This window comes from Diorhabda sublineata, chromosome 7 (assembly GCF_026230105.1).
Source record: "Diorhabda sublineata isolate icDioSubl1.1 chromosome 7, icDioSubl1.1, whole genome shotgun sequence".
Taxonomy (NCBI): domain Eukaryota; kingdom Metazoa; phylum Arthropoda; class Insecta; order Coleoptera; family Chrysomelidae; genus Diorhabda; species Diorhabda sublineata.
Window position 1 is genome coordinate 29,628,356 of NC_079480.1, and position 21,744 is coordinate 29,650,099.

General features: G+C 31.7%; 1 protein-coding gene and 1 long non-coding RNA gene across 2 annotated transcripts in view; one reads left to right on the forward strand and one right to left on the reverse strand.

Moving 5' to 3' along the window:
• The window catches only part of LOC130447078 (uncharacterized), a 450,284-nt gene that overhangs the window by 72,658 nt on the left and 355,882 nt on the right, over positions 1-21,744 (reverse strand). Inside the window, exons 24-26 of the mRNA XM_056783735.1 lie at positions 15,310-15,404; positions 13,541-13,610; positions 1,304-1,363 (exon numbers count right to left, since the gene is read on the reverse strand). Coding sequence (XP_056639713.1) covers positions 1,304-1,363; positions 13,541-13,610; positions 15,310-15,404 — 225 coding nt within the window. The remainder of the gene's footprint in view (positions 1-1,303; positions 1,364-13,540; positions 13,611-15,309; positions 15,405-21,744) is intronic.
• LOC130447081 (uncharacterized) lies at positions 10,131-12,422 on the forward strand. The gene is made up of 2 exons (XR_008910210.1): positions 10,131-10,687; positions 10,937-12,422. It is a non-coding gene; the product is annotated as an uncharacterized LOC130447081 (long non-coding RNA).

Here is a 21,744-nt window from a genome sequence, read left to right on the forward strand (position 1 = left end):
CTTGCTTGCATTAAGGTTGGATTTTTTAGATGGCATTTTACTAAAAAATAGTAATTGAATTTTTAATGTGAATAAATTTCGTTCTCTGTAAGTTAGAAATAAAAAAATATTCGAAGTAGTGTACGCAACGAAGACAAAATGAAAAATGATTTGAAAGACGCGACGTTAAGTGGCATAGGCAAAATAAGACATCTATAGTGTGTAGTCTCAGAAAATATATCACATTAAAGTTGTGGCGCCATCTATGAGGTGTAAAGGACGAAATTTTACAGTTCTCTGTAAAGAAATTCGCTTAAGGCGCCATCTGTTCCACACTTATGGAACATTATAATTGTTAATTATTTATTTAATAGAAATAGTTTTATTATTGATTTCTTACAGATATCAAATTGTCATCCATACGTTATTACATATCTGTCATTATACGTCAATTACATAGCTGTCATTTGCGTTTTGTTATTCCAAGTCTGATTCTTTTTTGTTATACCACGTTTTATAGCGACTGACGTTTCATGTCAAGTCACACGGGAATGATGTCGAACGGGATAAAAAGTATCCTATGTCCTTCTCCTGGCTCTATACTACCTCCCTGCCAATTTTCAGCTAAATCGGTGCAGCCGTTCTTGAGTTATAAGTGGAGTAACTAACACGACTTTCTTTTATATATATAGATTATAACATATATTAAGACTTGTAACTCCTGTAAAAGTATCTAAAATGTTTATAGAAAATATAAAGTGCTCAAAACGAAACAATTTGCCGGTTTTTAATAGCTGAAAAAGCAATAATTAGTAATTTTTTTCAATTGGGCCAACTGAAATGAGACGGGGCTCGTATATCTAATATAGAAAAAGTTATGTACTACTGGGTACGAACCGTGTAACTATGAGAGTCATACATAAAAACAAATTCATTAGATGTATGAGCTTCCACAACATATTAGTATAAAATTTCAATACAATGTTACGTCAAAATCGTAAAAAATGTATAATTGTAAAATAATATTCTTTTTCTTAGACACCTTTTATCTTAAATACGGATGGCGTTTCGAAATTTTTTTTTCTGAGCAAACCCCAAATATTTTTCAGTTTTTTATCTATTCTAGAAACGGGATCACCTTTTTAAGAAACACCCTGCATAGTTGTTACTATTTTCAATAAATTAGAAGTAGTCTCTAAAATTTCACGATTTTTATTGATTAAAGTGAAACAGACACGAGGACTTGCGTCCTTCACTACCAGCCGCCACTGTAAAACGTGTAAAATTCTATATACAAAAATAGTGAAGTAAAAAATAAGCATACCTTTTTAACAGCCACGGTGCGCACATTCGGATAGCTAGCACTAAATTGTTCTTCGGAGGCCTGGACAAATAAAAAAAACCTCAAACAACACATAGCATAACATGCCGGCGAAAATAATCGAGTATTAATAGTATATTAAAAATAAAATGATCTGTTTCTATCTATTAACCATTAATGAACACTAAAACTTGTTAGATCAAAGTGAAAAAAACTTGTTATTATTTATTCAGCATTGCAAGTTAAAGCAGTGTGAAAATTCACCAGTTTGGAGCTTGATGCGTCTCTTGTCCTTCACTAAAATTCTAATTATTCAATTTAGACAGTGATAAGGAAACGATAGGTTTCCTTTGATGTAAAGTCATTAAAAAATAACCGCATAATTTTAGTTGCATACAGTGTAATACAGTAATACGGACATTCTTAGTGCGTCAGTCAAGTTTTGACAAAATTTTAAATAATTATTGATGTGAGATGAAGAGAAAAAATATAGAAAATCTATTGTTAAATAAATGAAAAAATAGAATTGAGATCGTTTGAATCAAAACCAACTTAATATCAGATATACTCAGTATTAAAAACCAATAAAAATACGATGAAACAAAATAATATTTGTACGATGTGAATACGTTCAGAAAATACAGGTAAAGAAACGAGCGAGAGAATACAAGAAGCAGCAAGTATATACAGGGTAAGTCTCCAGTAACTATATGGTCTCTACAGCATTTAAAGTGACCCAAAAGTACGAAGGATGATTAGGAGAATAAAGAAGCATATTAGCTTATCGCTTTGCAACATTATTTAGTCATTTATTAATCAACTTTCATAATCCTCTTGAAATCAGGTTCCTGTCCATTCAGCTAGGTGTCGGCGATCTTTATCACTGTCTAAAGCTGTTGCTTCAACCTCGTATACAGGGTTTGTCCGGAAAGTAATAGGACTGATTTTCTTCCGCCACGATTGTACTTCAGAGCGTGCGCACACCGACTGGATTCGGTAGAGGGCGTTCCTAGCTAACAAACGAGCGGCTGGTCAGTTGTCTCCGAGCACCTGGAGAGTCAAGACAGGCATTTTCGCGCGACGTGTTTCTGTGAGTTGTGCAAGCCGAAAATGCAGCGTTCGTTAGAGCAGAGGTACGCGATTAAATTCTGTGTGAAACTCGGTAAATCTGCGACAGAGACGTTTGATATGATCAAGCAGGCTTACCCAGATGTTGCTTTAGCAAGAAGTGGTGTGTTTCGGTGGCACCAGGCCTTTTTGGAGGGCCGGGAAGAGGTCGCCGATGAAGACCGTGCTGGAAGACCTTCGACTGCGACAAACACCGACAATGTGACTCGTGTGCGCAAAGTTTTGAACACAGACCGTCGACTAAGTATTCGTTTGATTGACCAGATGTTAAATTTACCAAAATCTGTGGTTCATGACATTGTGACGGAGCATTTGAACATGCGCAAGGTGTGCGCGAAGATGGTCCCAAAAGTGCTCACTGACGACCAGAAATTGCGGCGAGTGGAAGTGTGCCAAGAAAATTCGAACATGTGTGAACGTGACCCCCAATTTTTGAATAACGTAATCACAGGGTCTTCCTCGATTTGATGAGCTATCAATATTCAAGGTTTTGTAATCGTCTTTGTGACTGTACTGGGATTCTTTGTTTCCTTTTATATCTGTTTTTTTTCATTTTTTATATTCTTGGAATTTTGATTTCCTTTTCTAAGAAATCCGTCAGTAGCGGATCTATGGGAGGGTCTAGGCTCCAAAATTTATAGATATGTTAAAAATTTATAATAAAACTAATTTCATGTAAAGAAGATGCACTGTTAGTCTATTTTAGTTGTTGGTCAGGTAGAAACAGCCAGATTTTTAAGACTTTTTAAGTCTACAACAGACCAAGGATTGTCTAAGCTTGGGTTTTCATACGATTTGTTATGTGGCCAAGGCTATGATGGTGGAGCTAATACGACAGGACAGTTCGTGGTCTGCAAGCCTTAATTTCTCAGCAGCAACCTCTAGCAATTTACACCCACTGTTTCAGCCACTCCAAGAAGCTGTATATCACCAAATGATGTGACATTCTAGAAGTAATGAATGCTATTGGAAATGTTGGAACGGTTTCATCATTTCTATCATCCTCTACTAATTTTTAAAAAAACAGGGAGTGAAACCACTATGTTTCACAGATACGTTGTAAGGCATGAAACAGATATTATCTTCAAATAACTGATTCCTAAAACAGTTGTAACTGTATAAGACAGCTTGAGCGATAACAATACATTTATTCAAGAGTTAAACGTGTTAACCATATCTTAAGACAAAACTAAGATCATGGAAAATCTACAAAGCAACAGTAAGACGAAAATGGATCAGCCTGTTATAGTTAGTGTACCTGTACAGGAAATAGTCACTGCCAAATCTCAGACTCTTTGAATCTGCGTTTATTAAGTAGCCTGCTATTGACATGTAAAATAATGTCTGAACATACCCGGCACAATAACAATCAGCGTTAATAGTCTGTCGACGCTTCAAGTAATTGATAACCACATGGTGATCCAACGATTTTTCAGTCCATGGTTTCTTTTTGTTTGTAGGGACTAAAGCCAAATTCGAATGTTAACGCTGAAGATATATAATGTTATAAGAAGTTTTACTTCTAACGAACCTCAACATTATTTCCGTTCGGTTTTGTGCAGCTCAATTTTTTTTATTCGTGTTGGAAAAGGCAGCATCGATTTGTCGGTTCAATCGATCATTCCTTTGACATAAACAATCTCTTTAACAAAGAAAAAAAATGGAAAATGAGCAAAAGAAACTACTTGAAACAATGGTTGTATGTTCTATCAGTTGAAACATAATTACCGTAATAATTAAGTTCCAATGAGACTTTGTTGATGGAGATTAATTCGAAGTCGTGTCGGCATTATTGAAGATTATCATTTTACCATTTCGACCAATTTGATTTTGATTGAAGGGAAAGTCGCTGTTACTCATTAGAAACGGAGTGGTTCACCTATTCCTAAAAAGGGCTCGTCAAAGTCGAACATCAAGATTGTATGTCATAGTACGAGCAAAGTTCGTTCCAAAGGAAAGAACTGAAAACTCCGAATTTTACAAAGGCTCCTTGCTGGAAATAGAATATTTAATTTTAGTAATCCTCTCGATACCAAATTTTTCACTGTTTCATCTCAGCTATCTGGAAGGGAGGAAACAAATTCATTACTGCAGATGAAACCTGGATCTACTACTACTCAAAGACCCCAAAATAGTCAAGAGAGTGGATTGAAAAGATCTAACCTGCTCCGAAAAAGGCAAACGACAGGAAAATTGATGGCTGTTTTTATATTTTGGATCACTAGACATTTTGTCTCTGCAGGTTTTCTCTTACAACTTGTACTTCTCCTATAGGTATGTTTAGTTTTGCTTGTGCAGACGAGGTTTTCACAAACTTGCATAATTTAATTCAATCAATCAGCTTGTACACTTAAATTGTTAGTATTATAATTCGATTGTTCATACAGTTTCCATGAAGAACAGAATCACTTTCATTATCATTTTTAAGTACATTTGACTTAAATTACCAAGACAAATTTAATATTGGGTGATCCTTCGGATGTAAAACTAGAATACATTTAATATTTCATCTTCTTCTTCGTAACATATTAGTAGGCTACTGCCTGTTCATTGCCAGCAAGTGATCCTCGAAAGATGAAGTCCAACATTCTCGCCATCGTTTAAATGGTCCCGTGATCTTTCTTCTGGGTTGCTCATTTTTGCGTTCTTAACAAATTTACTGTGTTTTGTTTATATGTTTGTTCCAAAATTTCCAATTCTGTTCCCCTTCCTATGTCCTGTATCCCACTTTGCTGTAGTCTGTAGTGTCTTACTCGTATCTCGTACTAGTATCTACAATATTGGCTTTATTTTTTGTATAACATTACGTTTGTTTACAAAAGTAACACTTTTAAATGATAATAACAAGAGCCAACGGAATGGTTATTTCCCGAGTGAAACAATCATCAACTAAATTTCCCATGATCATTCGTATTTTTCTACATGTCACTAGCCAAGGTATCGTTTTCAGAAACTGAAGTGGGAAAATTCCCATTTTTTCTAACTTTCTAACTAAGACGATAACTTTGTTATCGAAACGCGACCCACAGTGTAATTATGAGTGTTGGTATAATGGTTCACAGTGTGTTCAGTATCTTAGTATGTATGTAAATAAATCGCCAAGTCGCAAATATAACGAATGTAAACACCCGACGCCTCCTCCCACTAAATGATGTCACTCTGTCGGAGTTTTGTATTTCCAAGTCAATGTTATGTGCCGCATCGCATAACGTCACGTATAGTGTAAATTCAGCTTAAGTGCTGTGGCGTACTCAATTTTAATAAAAATGGAAATGCGGCTGGACGAGAAGAGGTCGCATTATATTTCAGCTACTCATTTGTAATAAATACATCGTGTTATACCTACGATATAACTGTACGTACATACACAGAGGTTTGTAATTTGAAATAATGTCGATAATTTAGTTACTAAGTTTTTTAAATGCTCCAACCAGTCGATTAGTATTTCCATAGTTTTTACATACATTAATAATGTATACGGAGTGGCTTAATTTAAGTATAGCACATCACCGTTGCTTTTGACGAATAGCCACAAAGTCAATATTGATGCTTATTTTTATAGGGTGTGAAAAATGAATACCAAATATCTTTGCCGTTTACATGATAATAACAACATTATGAAAAAAAAAACAGTCCAACAATTATTTCTTCTTCATTCTTCTACAATAGATCTATCGCTTGTTTCTTCTTCGACATCTTTCCTCATCTTGGCTCTAGCCCGTCACTGCACCTCTTTCGTGGTCGATCTCTACTCCGTGTTCCAATTGGAGATTTATCCTTCCCTATTTTTACCAGTCTATCATCTGTCATTCGACTTATATGTTGGTTCCATTGGTTTTGTCTGATGTTTTCGCTTCTTTTTGGTCTAATAGTATGTTTCCCGCCTGATAATTGTAATCTTTTTGGTCTCCCAGAGCTGTTTCGTTTTTAATGTTTCTGGCCTTACTTCCCATGGTCATTATAGGTCTGATTATTGCTTTGTGAATTCGTGCCTTTGTTGCTTGTCTTAGGTATATGTTTCGCCATACTACGTTCTGAAGACATTCCCATAAATATATGAAATAGAATAGAACTTATATGGCCTCAAATGTAAAATTACATAGCAAGGAACAATGTTACTTTCAAATTAAATGACGTAATAAATGTGCTTAATAGTACCGTTAATAATATAACCCCACAGACATGGATAAAATGTATTGAACATGAAATGAAAGAAAATCAGAATATTTGTAATCTTGAATTCATTGTCGAACCTGTAGTAGTGAATTTAGGCGAAGATACTATTGATGAATTTGAAGATGGAATAGACAACTCGGATTAGAATAAAGGTAACTGTACTCCCCATTTTATAGTTTAGTACGTAAAGAATAAATGTATAAATTCCCCCCAAGGAGGTTTTTCCGCTGGAATCATTTTTCGTGGGAGAAGGTTTATTGGCGGAAAAATTTAGTACAAAACAGGTAGATTGTAGATTGTTTTGGAGAGTGATTTTGGCTTTACAGCCACTCTGCACCTATACCTGGAAGATACTTTCCTAAGTGTTAGTACTACTCCTTCAAGGTACTTAAGCCTTTTAGTGAAATGGGCAGGACATTCACAGAGTAGATGCTCTGCTGTTTTCGTGGCACGCCCATTGATGGGGAAGTGATCTTTCACATGTTGTTTCTGGTTATGACTCTTTTGGATTGTGTTATGCCTGTAGGATTTCTCCAGTAAGGCTCAATCTGATTCTTTAGCCATTCGTTCAGTTCGTTATTGATGTGGCATCTCGTAAGGTCGCAGTAGGGTTAGGTTAGGTTAGCAAGGCTGTCTGCTTCACCTTTTCCTGGTATACCCTGGTGGCTTAGAAGCCACATTAGGGTTACTTCATTTTTGTTAGCTAGTGCTTTTAGAGTTTGTTTACTTCTACATATATATACTTCAGTCTCTGATGACGATAACTTTGTTATCGAAACGCACGCCAGATAGTGTAATTGGGAGTGTAGGTTCCAAAAATTCCAACTTATCTCCTGAAATCTTCTTACAATCCAATTAAACAACTATTTTGATGAATTGAGATATTTTGTAGAAAATACTAACTAGTCTATTGAATTTTGATAACAAAACTACTCCCTTAATTGCACATGCTTAAAGCTAGGATAGATACATACAGAACAAAAATTTATTATTTCAACTTTGATCTAACAAGATTTTAGTAACTTTCATAATTCAATTTTGTGTTGAAAATATAAAATATTCAAGGGGATTGTTCAATAGAAGCACAGTTTAAGGCTGCCGTAGATCAGATTATTATAATAATATTTGGTTAATAAAACATAGCAATAAGGGAAACTTTGTATTCAAAATATGTTTGAATATTAGATATAAACAACAGATTTTGAAAATAATCAAATAAAATACATAATTATGTGTTTGAAAAATATAAAAGCAAAACAAGTTTTCTAGCACTTGGTATGGTTAATTTTGTTTATCTCATATTAATAACATATACTATGTATAGATGATTATTATTCAATTCCTTATAATTAAATTGTTTCTAAAGTAGGAGTACTTTATAGCACCACAAATATATTCTAAAATAAATTTCTATATGAAAGCTTATTTGGTTGTAAATCATATGTGACATCACTTTTGGCTTGTTTTGGCTATAGGAACAATTTCATATCAATCGAACTTCACACTGATGAATGCAACTGAAGATTAGTTATGAACAGAAATATTGGAAAATAATTTATAACAGGTAAGTGATTCCAAAATAAAGCAGACAGAAAAACATGACCGTAAATAGAATAGAAAGAAACAACATAGAGTACATTCTAATTTGAAAATCAGTGAAAATCCTTTTCTCAGAAAACATTGATTTTGGCTAGAAATTAAGAAAAAACATTTAAACCAAATGGAGCTGAAAATCCAACTAATCTAATAAACCGACTATATGGAAACTATGATTATATCTATAATTTCAGATTAAATATTTTAAGAAATTTTAACATATTTATAACCAAAAAATACTTTTCGATTATCTACTTATTTTAATTTTTGATAGGCTGAATAATAGCAGAAAGTATCCTGATTTTTTAATCTAGAGAATCAATTTATTTAATTTTTGTGTACGATGGTCTTGTGATACGGCCGGTATTATGGTGGTATTTACATTGTTGTCAGATCTTTCCTTTTGCCGAAAAAATAATGAACTTTGTTATTTCAAATAGATCACTCTGTATATTTTTCGCTTTTCGAAATCCTTTAAAATAATACAATAAGGTGGCTATTACTGCTACAATAACAAATTTGACTATTATCAGTAAATTAGTAGAAAAGTTTAACGAAACTGGTTCAGTTCAGAAAAACTGATTTCACTGAAAACAAATCTTGTGTCTTGTTAGAAGACATCCACACTTGAGTACTACACAAATATCCAGGGAACTTGATATTTCGCAAACATCCGTAATGAAAATTTTCGATAATAATAAATTCCATCCATACAAAGTAGCGTTAGTTCAAGAGTTGCCAGATGACGATTTCGATGGACGTGGAGAGTTTGCAAAACCAATGATGGGAAAATATTACAATGAAAACGATCCAAATTTTTGAAGTAACGTCAAATTGCAAATTGCACACCCAATATTCCGAAAAACTGAATGTATGGGCTGGATAATAAATAATTGGTCCCTTTTTCATTGACGGAAACTTACATGGTCCGGCGTATTTAGATATATTGGAAAATAGTCGAGTTGGCTCGGATATTTCCAAATCCAAGCATTTTCAATTTCATTTAAAAAACGACAAACCACAATATTTGGCTTCAGCAAGATGGTATCACCTCACTATGCGTGTGTGGTTGGGCAATACCTAAATAATGTATTTCCCAGAAGATCGAATTGAAGGCGTGGTTTTATCGAATGATCCCCGCGATCACCCGACATGAATCCTTTAGACTATGAGGGTCATTTAAAAAACATCGTTTATAAAATAAAACCAATATTCTGGAGTTAAAATATAGGATTACCACAGAGATAAGAAGAATTGAGCACTCAGGGTTTGCAGAATGTATTGCAAAGTTTTAAAAATCGCATGGCTTGTTGTGTTGAAGTAAATGGACAACATGTTGAGCATATGCTGTAATCGCGTTTATTGTATGTTTTCTAAAATTCGTAATTTTTCTACTTCTAACATGACACAAACATTTGAAGATTTGTCTTTAGTTGGTGTAGGTTTTTTGCGCCATGATTTGGATAAATATTTTACTGCACCAGTTTCCTTAAATTTTTCATTAACATACTGACACTAAACCTCGTTACGATATTTCTATTAGCACATTAATTATTAAAGAATATTCAAATTAAACGAGTTTATTCAATCTTAGCCATCTAAATGTACAATATTTATTGTAACTTTGGTATAGATACTGTAAATGTAGCTATAATTCCGAAATTATGGCATTTGGGTATAGAGAATATTACATGAAAAATAATCAGGATTTCTAAAAATAAAAAATGTATGAGGCGATCCATTTGAAATAATAAAGTTCAATATTTTTCTGGAAAAGGAAAGATCTGACAACAATGTAGATACCACCATAATACCGGCCGTATCACAAGACCCTTGAGGACAAATATTAATATTACCATGAGGTCCATAGACATAAAAATAATATTTTCAGCAGTAAATTATCTCGACATAGATTGTAAAATATACAGAGTACCGAATATGATCAAATAACATTTACCAAATATCTCATCTGTTAATGGGTGAATATACGCTTTTTGAATTTCAATGGTCCATAGACAAATTTTAAGTTAAACTTATTATATTATTGTGTCTCTATGCTTAAACAATAAAAAATATTTTGTCGTTTAACTTGCCCATATAGTTATTCGCGATAATTGTTCAATTTATGGTATTAATAGTTTAAAATAGTTATAAATGTACACTCCTCTGGCCGACCCATTAATGGGTTATCATGATTTTATAGCGAAATACTTGAAATACGTATGCAGTTATGTTTATTTTATCAAAATAGACTATAGAAATATTTATGAATATAATAAAAAAATGTCACTTCATTTGACGAAACTCAAAGAAGTAAAATTTGACTTAAAATCGCCAAGGTACGTTTTAACCTTGAACTACGCGAGTACGACAGTGTGACGTTAGAAGCAAATTAACGACATTGAGAAAAACTATAATAATTTTGCGTGAGTTTGCGATTCACTTTCGGAGAGCATATTTGTGCCAGTCGTTCGAGTATTTCATTTGGTAAGAATTTTTTTTTTATATTTTATGGTTACGAAATTGTTTATTAGCTCAATGCAATGTTTATTGTGTGTGGATGTAATATATTACATGGTGAGAAAAGGCAGTGATGTTGTTTTTTTAAGTTAATTGTTATTTCGTCACTACTCTTGCACGTTTCATGCCAGAGGAAATACATGATCGCCAGAAAAGTGACGAAATTCTGTTTCGTTAAATATTTAATGTGTTGAAGCTTAATTTCATTTGTTCTAGATACTATGACATCATGATAAATGTAAAAAAAAGGAAAAGATGTTCGAAAAAAATAACAACCGAAGAATTAAAACCGACTCGATTAAAAATGCAGAACTGAGAGAAAAAGAAAGACAGCAAAAGGAAAAAAAAGAAAAAGGGGCAAATTAAGAGCTTACATGATATGACTGAAAGAAAACAAAGGCTAGCAAAGCATAGAGCTAGCGTATAGTAATAATCAACTAGAAATTATCCTGTAACACTACCTTCTAAGTCTAATAATGAAGACCAACATCCACTTCCGCAAAACAATGTCGCTCACGCTGCAGCGATCAGATTCAGCGGAAACAACGAAATAAACTTAGAAAAAAAAACAAAAATATTAAACAGTTACGTCAAAAGGTACATGACTATTATAAAAACGCATCCAAAAGCAGGATATGACTGCAAACATATGAATTTGACATCGAATGACTATAAAAATATAAAATAGTCAAGAAATATGAAGTATTGATCCAAATTAATATGAAATTGCTTTGCTACAGAATTAGACAAATACTGTCCCGGAATTCAAATGTTTGTGATACCCGAAGAAGGAATGATTTTCAAAAGAAGATAATAGACCAAATGTGAAACCTTTAACTGGTACAATAAAAATACATCAAGTATGTGGAAACTAGTCGTTGTACATGAAGGGCGTCAGCTGCTTTCGTAGCAGTTTTTGTCTTCATTTTTACTTAGGCGATATTAAATACCACCAAAACCAAAAAATAAATTGGATGTTGCTGCAGTATTCTAAGGAAGATGTGTCAAATGAAATGGTTACACAAATATCTACTCATCTGAATAATTCATCTGTTCTTGTGGAATATCATATTGATAATAAAAAATATAGATCTGCTGGCGCATGTTCGTTAGATTTTGATGAAGAAGGATAAATTTCTAAATCTTCTTGATTATAGGATCTCTTCTGTTTCAAAATTAGTTTTTTTAAATAATTTTTGGAAGATATAAAAAATTGACACTGACAATTTGCATATTTATATTGATCAATATTAAAGAAATTTATATATTTATATCTACCAAGGTTTATATTTATATATTTAGTTTCACAAAAATTGTTGATTCTGTTCTTTGCACAAAAGTGTATATGCTGTAGACAGATATTTTTTAAGTTTGTATAAATAGCCTTGAGACTGAAAGGTGTATCATTAGATAGTGTATTTTGTGAAACAAGTTCATATTTTTGTTTCATTTAGTAAGTTTATTTAGATTAAAGTGCCTTAAATGAAGGTTTTAAGTGTCTGAATGTTTTATAATAAGAAACTATCAAATACTACATACTGTGAATATCATCTCAGATGAATATATTAATTATTATTTAATACGAGTAATTGACACTTACGCATTATCAAATTATTAATCTTAATAATAAGATTGCATTTAGAAAATGTAAAGATTGAAAGTATCTTGTAAAATAAAAAATATACAAATACTATAATTTAAATTTGATTTATTTAATATTAGTCCCCTTGTTGTCACTCCCCTGGTAATACATTTTCTTCAGGTACTTATAAAACTCAAAAAAAATGCAAAATTCTTCTGACTCCTATCATTACAAATTGAAAAATAATGTTAAATAGAGAAATTATAAATATTGTATAAAACAGATTACATTTCTTTCGGGACAAAAAAATCAAATAGCGTATATTGACCCTAATAATATCTCAATAAATCTCAATCTGCAATACGTTGTTATGCCAAAATTATGCCTTATTAAGTACAATGCTTAATGGCAACTACTAGTCCATTAATTGAGTCTCCACTATATTCATGGAAGAATTTTAAAATAAAATCTGGAGTGCAATATGCAAAACTTCAATTCAAAACTAACCAATTCATATAGGAGTATTGACGGTAATGTACTATTTCCGCTGCTATACACTTGAGGTATATGGATGACATAAAAAATAACAATTGAAAAAAATTGAATGAATCAGAAATCTCAAAAATTCTCTAAAAGATTAAATATGACACAAGAGCAGGAAGCTACATAATAAACCAGTGATTGTCTGAATAAGTTTTAAAATCTAGTTCACAAAAAATTCAACACAATTGTTGATGATTTATTTGAAATTGTGAAGAGTGGCTTTATCAATATCAGTTTAATCGAGAGGATTTATTAATGTGAAATAAGACAAAACTCTCTGTGTTACTTCGGTGAGTACAAAAGCATAGCCTGAAATTGTGGTATAAACTTTTAGTGCAACTAAGAATACACTTTAGTTTGAATAGTATTAAACACATTAAAAACTATATTTTATTTAACTATGAAGAAATTATTATATAATTTTTTTGAAACATGTTTCAAAAGTTGGAATTTCCATTACAGAAAACTTGAAAGAAATATCAATTTTATTCATATGAACAGCTGATATAAATTTTCTATCTATCATCAACAAAGTTAACCTTTAACTATGTTTTAGGTTCAAGAAATTCTTCTGCAAAAGTTTATTAGTGGATTTATTTTGATTTTGCTGTTAAATGAAGCTTCAAAAAATTTCAAATAAAACTGCGTTAAATAAACATGCCAAGTGATTCTTTAATAAATAAACATGAACTTACCTCTTCTGCTAGTGAAACTGGGAACTGTGTGATAGGCTTGACGGCAATATCATCTATGGCAGTTTTTCGCCTATAAAGAATTAGAGTTTATTTCAAAAACTGGAAAACAATTTTATAAAATCAAAACAGTACCGTAATAATAAAAAATACTGTGGAAATAAAAGTGTTAACATTACACTTAACCTGCAAAATATGTTGTAAAAACATCTAATAACGGATGAAAAAACTAGTTTTGCAAGTTAAAAAATTATTAAAACAAATATGAACCAGAACCTTGATGTATTTATTATAAATTAAAACTAATAAAAACTAACAATAACCTCAAAATTTGCATCGAGCGGCGAAAACAAAACTGTAATGGAAAACGACGATTGTGAAAAATTAATGAAATTATCGAATTGGATTTAATAATCAAATGAAATGTTACATAATAAAAAATAAATTGGTATAGTAATAAAACTTTAATAGGTATGTAAATAAATCTACGAACAAAACAGTGAACATTATTAATTAAAAATATAGGCAACAACTTTTATGAATACAATTATGCACTACGGGTTATATATACAAGGACTTTCCATAGTTATAGGAATGGCTACTATTCCTACCAAACAGTTAAATTGAATATATATACCAAATAATATAGGTAATCACGCGATTACACACAGAATCATTCGGTACAAACAGCTGTTATTATGAAAAAAAGAGAAGTTGTAGCAACAGGTCTACACATTTATACTAGTGGCGAGTCGTTAACGTGTTCCCTTACAGGGAAGTTTCCTATTCTGTTTTGTATGTTTCTCTTGTATGTATCCATTATTGAGCTATTAACAGAATCAAATCATTGAATTCAATTAGTTAAGCTATTGTTAGGTCGATGCTAGGAATTTTCACACACCTTCATATATTTGATGAATAACCTAAGTGTAGGGATTCATTGATATACTTGAATTCATTTATCAGGTAAAAATGAAGTATTAAGCAGTCGAGTTTCTTTAATAAGCAGCTCAAATAATCCCAACTTCATTTTAAGATTAATAGATTTTGTGTTAGATACCTTATCAATAAGTAAAAAATTATTAAGGAATACTAATTTCAAAACAGATGGGACCTAAAATCAAGAACATTTAAAAGAATAAACATATATAAAAGGTCAAAGAAATTAGAAATTTATCTATTCTGTTGTTTACACTTCTTCCATTACAAATCCACGCATCTGATATTGTATTTTTTCAATAACCACCTTAAATATGATTTTAATATTTCTATCTTTCTTATTTAGTCTACATTTATATTTCGATTTGGTATTCCTCTATTTAATTAACATACAGGAATATGTTTGTTATTTTCAACATTTAATCTTTTATTCCTCTAATCTAGGCCGTCCGTTTCAGGTGACCCTGAAAGAAGGTCCTTAGGCAAAGTAAAAAAGATGAGCTGCAATTAACCCCAATAATTAGAAAAATAATAATGTAATTTTAGCAGCTTCAGAACACAGTATATTCATTAAAACATGCCTAGTAACACATAATAATTTTATTTACTATAAGCATTAGAAAGAATAGAATAAAAACTTTGATAAATATTATCACTAATACGATATTAGTGTAATGATATTGTTTGGTATAGAACCAGTAGCCACTTCCAATATAATAAATTCAGAACGTGTATGTCAAATTTTGAAATTTAAATTACACATAATAGAACACGTCTACTTAAAAATATTAAAAACGCAGGTTAAACAGGTTTAAGAATACTTTTATGTTTACCTTAATATAATAACTTTGAATGTTGGTCCTGATAGGCCCTTAATAATAGCCGATGCATTAAGGTGGCACCGACCGTGTAATACAACACCATTCACCTACGAACAAAACAATATTTAATACTAACCTGTTATTGTAACAGCTCAAAAAGAAATTCATATATTCAAACTTAAGTCATCATATTTTCTGCAACAATAACCAGCACTTCGTTGTTTGTTTTGAAAGTAAACTTGAACATGATAAAACTGACACCATAACTAGCTACATAGATAATCATTAACAAAGTTTCCGATTAATTTGCTTATCTAAATTGTGAGGTTATTTATATCCAGTGTTAGAATGAATTTCCGAATAACCGAATACCTTGAAGTATGTAATTATACGCATATCGTGTCGAAATTGAAATGGTTTGTAGGGATGTATACAACTTATTTTTTTTTGTCTCGCGACACTGATACTGCCTATCTGTCAATGATTAGGTAGGTACATGTGTAGCCGCACTACAATCCACTACTGGCTGGGAAAACCTCATCTGCTATTAAACAACGTAATGTTTTCAACTAGTAAAAATAAAACTGGAAAAATGTGTAAACCAAGATTTCTCATTCGTTATTTTTACGGTATATATCTATCTCATCAAGGTCGTCGGTGTTTTAAACATTGTTAATCTATTATCTACCAATTCATAATCATTAAAGATCTTATAACATGAGTTTGAACGAGTAGACTTTTATAACTTGAATAAAAAATACGTACAGGGTGATATCAATGGGATAAAGACGTGGTTACGTGATGAATTATTGTTCATTCATAAAAATATCATGCTCTGTTATTCATTTGGAAATACTGGCTTTTGTCTTGATATTAAATTCCCAGATTCTATGTCTTGGGATTATATTAAGAGGGATGAAGCTTCTATTTTTACTCTTTGTATAAATAAGTAATCCAAATGGTTTGTTGACTATGGAGTATGGATAATAGAAAATGTATGATTTGTCATAGTCATAAGATTAAAACGATAAGTTAATTTAAATATTATTTTCAGTGATTTGAAGTTATCTGATTGTTTGATTAGAATAAATAGAAGCATTAGGAATACAAATGATACAAATAATATTTCCCTTCAGCTGTTATGTAGCTTCACTATGGAACGCTAACTATAAATCTGTAAACTATTGACACGAGCTCAAGTAATTACCTCCAGTAAAATGAGTTATCCCTTCGTCGGCTTACTATACAGGGAAGCAATTAGGATAACGATTCGTATACCTATACTTTTTAAATTTGTTTTTAGATTTGAATGTTTATTTCTCTTTTTTTTTTCGGATTTGCAAATAAAATACAATTGCTACAAATTTTTTGGTTGTCCAAAAAAAAATTCGAGCAAATAATGCCTTGATTCGTTGACTAATTATCACTCGTTTTTCAAGATATCTCAATGATGTGAAGTGGGAGTAGGACACTACTTTCTGAATCCTACAACAACTCAATCGAGTTGAAATCTGGCAGCTGTGGCGGCCAAATTATCATTTTCAGTTTTATCCCAATTCTTTCAAATACTCTTTGCACACCTTCCAGGAAAGCTTGAGATCGTTGTCATGCTGTTAGATAAATTTTTTGCCGATCAGGCACTGGCCAGACCCTACTAGATTTTCATTTAATATTTTTTTATACTGTTATTTTTCAAAATCCTTTTCAATTTTTACCAGGTCTCCACTCACTCTTCCTCCAAAACATCCCAAAACATCACCAAGCCTTCGTTGTGTTTTACAATCGGGATTACACATGGATCTAACATCAGTTCTTCATTTGACCGGCCCACAAACACTCTTCTGTTAGACCCAAAAACCTCAAACTTTGACACATTACTCCATAAAATTTTCTCTCACTCCTTATGCTTGCTTTTTTTCTAGCCCACTGCAGCCTCTTAATTTTATTCGATGTTTAAAAGAGGTTTTTCACCGTCACCCTTCCAAAAAGGCCAGCTTCTCTCAATCTCCTTTTCGCTGTAGAAAGGCAGATCCCTAGATTCATTCTGTTTGAATTTGCGAGAACGAAAACAATTCGTATACTACAGCACAGCACGATTTACATCTCACAGAGCTAACTGGAAATAAACTACAACCATAAACACTGAATAGATACTTCACAGTTGAAGAATAATAATCAAATCTTGTTTTAACTTGTTGCACTCACCAGTAAAATTTAAACATATGTTCGTATAAAGTGAATAAATATCGGACACTATTATTTTTGGTTTATAAGACACCGTTTTGACCTTTGCTTACTAGAAAGTAATAGTTCCTATATGAACATATTTCTTTTATATTTCTGTATCTATCCAGGGTGTTTGAAAAAAGGTGATCCCCTAAAATTTTTTTAAAAATTGTCATTAATCTTAGCACAAGGATTTAAGAAAGATTTGAATACTAAATACTAACTAAAAAAGATGACAAAGTTGATTGTGAACATACAGGGTGATCCTGTCTCTAGGATAGATAGCAAAGTGTATTATATTTGGGGTTTGCTCACTAAAAAATTTTCGTTACGCCATCCGTATTCAAGATAAAGGGCGTTGAAAAAAAATTTTACGATTTTGGCGAAACTACTGGCAACATTGTATTCAAATTTTATACGAATATGTTTTGGACGCTGATACATCCAAGTAGTATAGAACATAACTTTTTCAATATTATATTTATTAAGCAAAATTTCAATTAAACTTAAATATCATTTAATTTTACATCAAAAACGTACTCTTGATAAAACTCTATACTGTGTACCGGTTTCGAAATATTTTGATTTGAAAATTATGAAGTAATAACCGATGCTGGTATACGATAAATGATAAAATAAAAGAGTAGGAGGTATTCAAAATGTAATCCGTTTTCAGAAATACACAAGTCTAACGGTTGGGAATCAGCTATTGGGTCATTAAAGTGAAGTTAAATTATGTCTCTCAATTCTTAAAGTGATTTTACCTCTGTAACATAAACTTTTTCTTCATGATTCGATCAAACTGTGTAATGCAAGGGATTAAAATTGCATGATCGAGGAGGCCAATGAATCGGAGCTTCTCCAACTCTACCAATTCATCCATTCGGAAAATGGTTACTTTAGCGTTAAATCTTCTAATACCTGGAATAAGTGATTGCTTAAAAAATCCAGGCACATATCACTCTCTGAGTTTGCCATGGAAAACTTTCATTCATTGATATTTATGATGTTGAGTCAATAACCTTGTTTTTTGTTAAATTGGATATTGTTAATTAAAATGTACTCAAATTTTGAATACACGGACATGTTATTAACCTTAGGCGAGTGTTTAGGAAACTCTAGTGCGGCTGTTACGCATTATGCAAAAAATTTTCTCGAAGAAAATAACCAAGTACAAATACATTTAGATCCATTGAACGACGTTGTCGAGAAACTGGGAATATGACACCTAAAAATATACATTCTGGGACAAGTTCAATAGCTCTTGCCATACGATCTAGCGGTTAAAGTGGATTTTGGTCAAACGTTACAAGAAAGGACAGCCAAATTTTTAAAAATGTATTCTTTTTACGGACGAAGCCACTTTTACGCGACAAAGTATGTTTAACTCCCATAATGCACCCTACTGGTGTGATAAGAATCCACATGTCAAAAGGGTATCGCATTGCCAACACTCACTTAAAGATAATTTTTGAGCAGCAACTTTCGGTAACAGATTCTACCTGAAAATTTAATTGGTAATAGGTACCTGGACTCTCAAGTAATCACTTTTCAAGGTATTACAAGATTTAACGATAAAGTAACCATTTTCCGAATTGATGAATTGTTAGAGGTACAGAAGCTCCGATTCATTGGCCTCCTCGATCATGCGATTTTAATCCCTTGCATTACACAAAGTTTATGTTACAGAGGTAAAATCACTTTAAGAATTGAGAGACATAATTTAACTTCACTTTAATGACCTCATAGCTAATTCCCAACCGTTAAACTTGTGTATTTCTGAAAACGGATTACATTTTGAATACCTACTCTTGTGATTTTTTGTTTAATTAATACATTTATCATTATTTCATACCAGCATCGGTTATTACTTCATAATTTTCAAATCAAAGTATTCCGAAAATAGTACACAGTATACAGCTTTATCAAAAGTACCTTTTTGATGTGAAATTAAATGATATTTAAGTTTAATTGAAATTTTGCTTAATAAATATAATATTGAAAAAGTTATGTTCTATACTACTTGGATGTATCAGTTTTCTATAAAATTTCAATACAATACAATGTTGCCAGTATTTGCGGCAAAATCGTAAAAAATGTGTCTTCAACGCCCTTTATCTTGAATACGGATGGCGTAACGAAAATTTTTTACTGAGCAAACCCCAAATATAATACAGTTTGCTATCTATCCTAGAGACTTTGTCATCATTTTTAGTTAGTATTTAGTATTCAAATCTTTCTTAAATTCTTGTTCTAAGATTAATGACAATTTTTTAAAAAAATTTTGAGCATTACGAATATCGTGAGGTTTTTCTTATATTCACTCAATTCTTTTTATCAACATTTTAGGCTCTACTTATCTGTTGACAGTTTTGAAAACGGTTTATCCATTAATAACGTGTTATAGATTCATTTAATTAAATATTCCCCTCGTAAAATTAATATTTGCATGCGTGGTATTTCGCTAAGATAAATAATTCTGTAAAGTGATTGGCATTAATTAATTACGACAGTTCACTATCATATATTTAGAAACCATTGTGACGGCACCTAGGAAGTTGTATAACGTACCGTAATTGGGAATCAATTCAACAATAATTTTATTTTTATACCGTCAAATCGTAAACGGTGTGTTGCTCTTTGTGACAGTAAGTATATCATTTATCTTTGGGTATGTTACGCTATTTCGTATTCGATTATAACTAAAACGAGGATTTAAGTTATAAATTGACTACAAATTTTGACGATTGTTGTTGAGCTTCGCGTTACCATTATTCTTCGTGACAACTCTACAATGTGAGTAAACTATGTTTTTCGTTCATTACAAAAAAAAAAATAAAGAGACGATAACAATATTGGTAGGTACAAGTAACACAATAAATTTCAATGGAGATTTACAGAATGTATATTCACAAGTATTTAAAAGAATGGTGAATAATCAAATATGTGATCAAATAAAAATTGAAGTATTCAGAGAAATAATTAAGGGAATTGGTTGGTCTACAATAAAAGAAGTAGATTAAAAATTATAAAAAAATATAATTACTATTCCAGTTATTATTCGATTATAATGGACAAAACAAAATTAATAAATACAAAAATGAGACTTCCAATAATATTATTATTTTACTAACAATAGAAAAATTTACAAATTTCAAAGAAACAATGATACATTGAGGGCGTGACTTCTTTAGGTCCTTAAATTCTGAAATTAGTCAATATTTATAGAATAGAAACATATTCATAATTTGTTTGAACAACCTACAAACCAATTTTAAAAGATCTATACCTGTACAGGAATAAATGAGGCAATTTCTAGTGATAAAAAATGTGTGACATACGCAAAGGTAAGTTGTCGAACTTATTAAATAGAATAAATATGATGAAGAAATGTAGATTATACTTTCTCTTGCGTAAGGAAGGCACAGCAGTGGCAGGCGTAATTGTCGCCGAATAAAGGCAACATTCTCGTTTTTAATTGTATGTAGTTTTATCTTATCATATCATCAGTTTGAATTTCAGCTTTGGTTTTTTGGTTATTGTATCAAAAATCAAAATCATTATCCAAGTTATTTTAAAAGCAGAATTTTTCTACAGCGACAAATATTTTAACAAATGATTTTCCAAAATTCGGGATTTACGGTTTGAATTACTAGAACACCCCTCTTATTCAAGTTATTCAAGAAAAAAAGTTTAAAAGGTCGTAAATTTTCTTCCAACGAAGAGGTAGTAGGTCTGGTTTGCAGAGCAAAAAGAAACATTTTTTGAAAGGTCTAGAGACGTTGGGGATTTGCTATAATAAATGTATTCAATTAAGAGGAAAATATGTTGAGTTATAAACTAATTTTATTGAAATTTTGTTTGGTTCTATAGTAGGCTAAGAATTTTTCAATATATCCTCGTACCTACAGTACTTCGAAGTCAATGACTCTTCTCTCAACGGTTTTTAACGGATTTCATAATTCTCTATAGGTTGCAGTTCTTCACTTTTGCACTCCAATTCGATTCTACCTCTGTAATATTCCTCAAAACTACATCCAAACCTTTTTCCTTTGGTTATTCTCTCATTCTCCTACGTCAGTCCCTTTTTTAATGGCCCCTTTTAAAAACCTATTTCCTGGCATTTAGAGAAACAAGAAAGTATTCACAAGTAGTTACATGCCAAGTCAGCAACATGATTCTGTTCAAGTCAGGTTGTTTGAATGGAATTTTTTTGTGTGT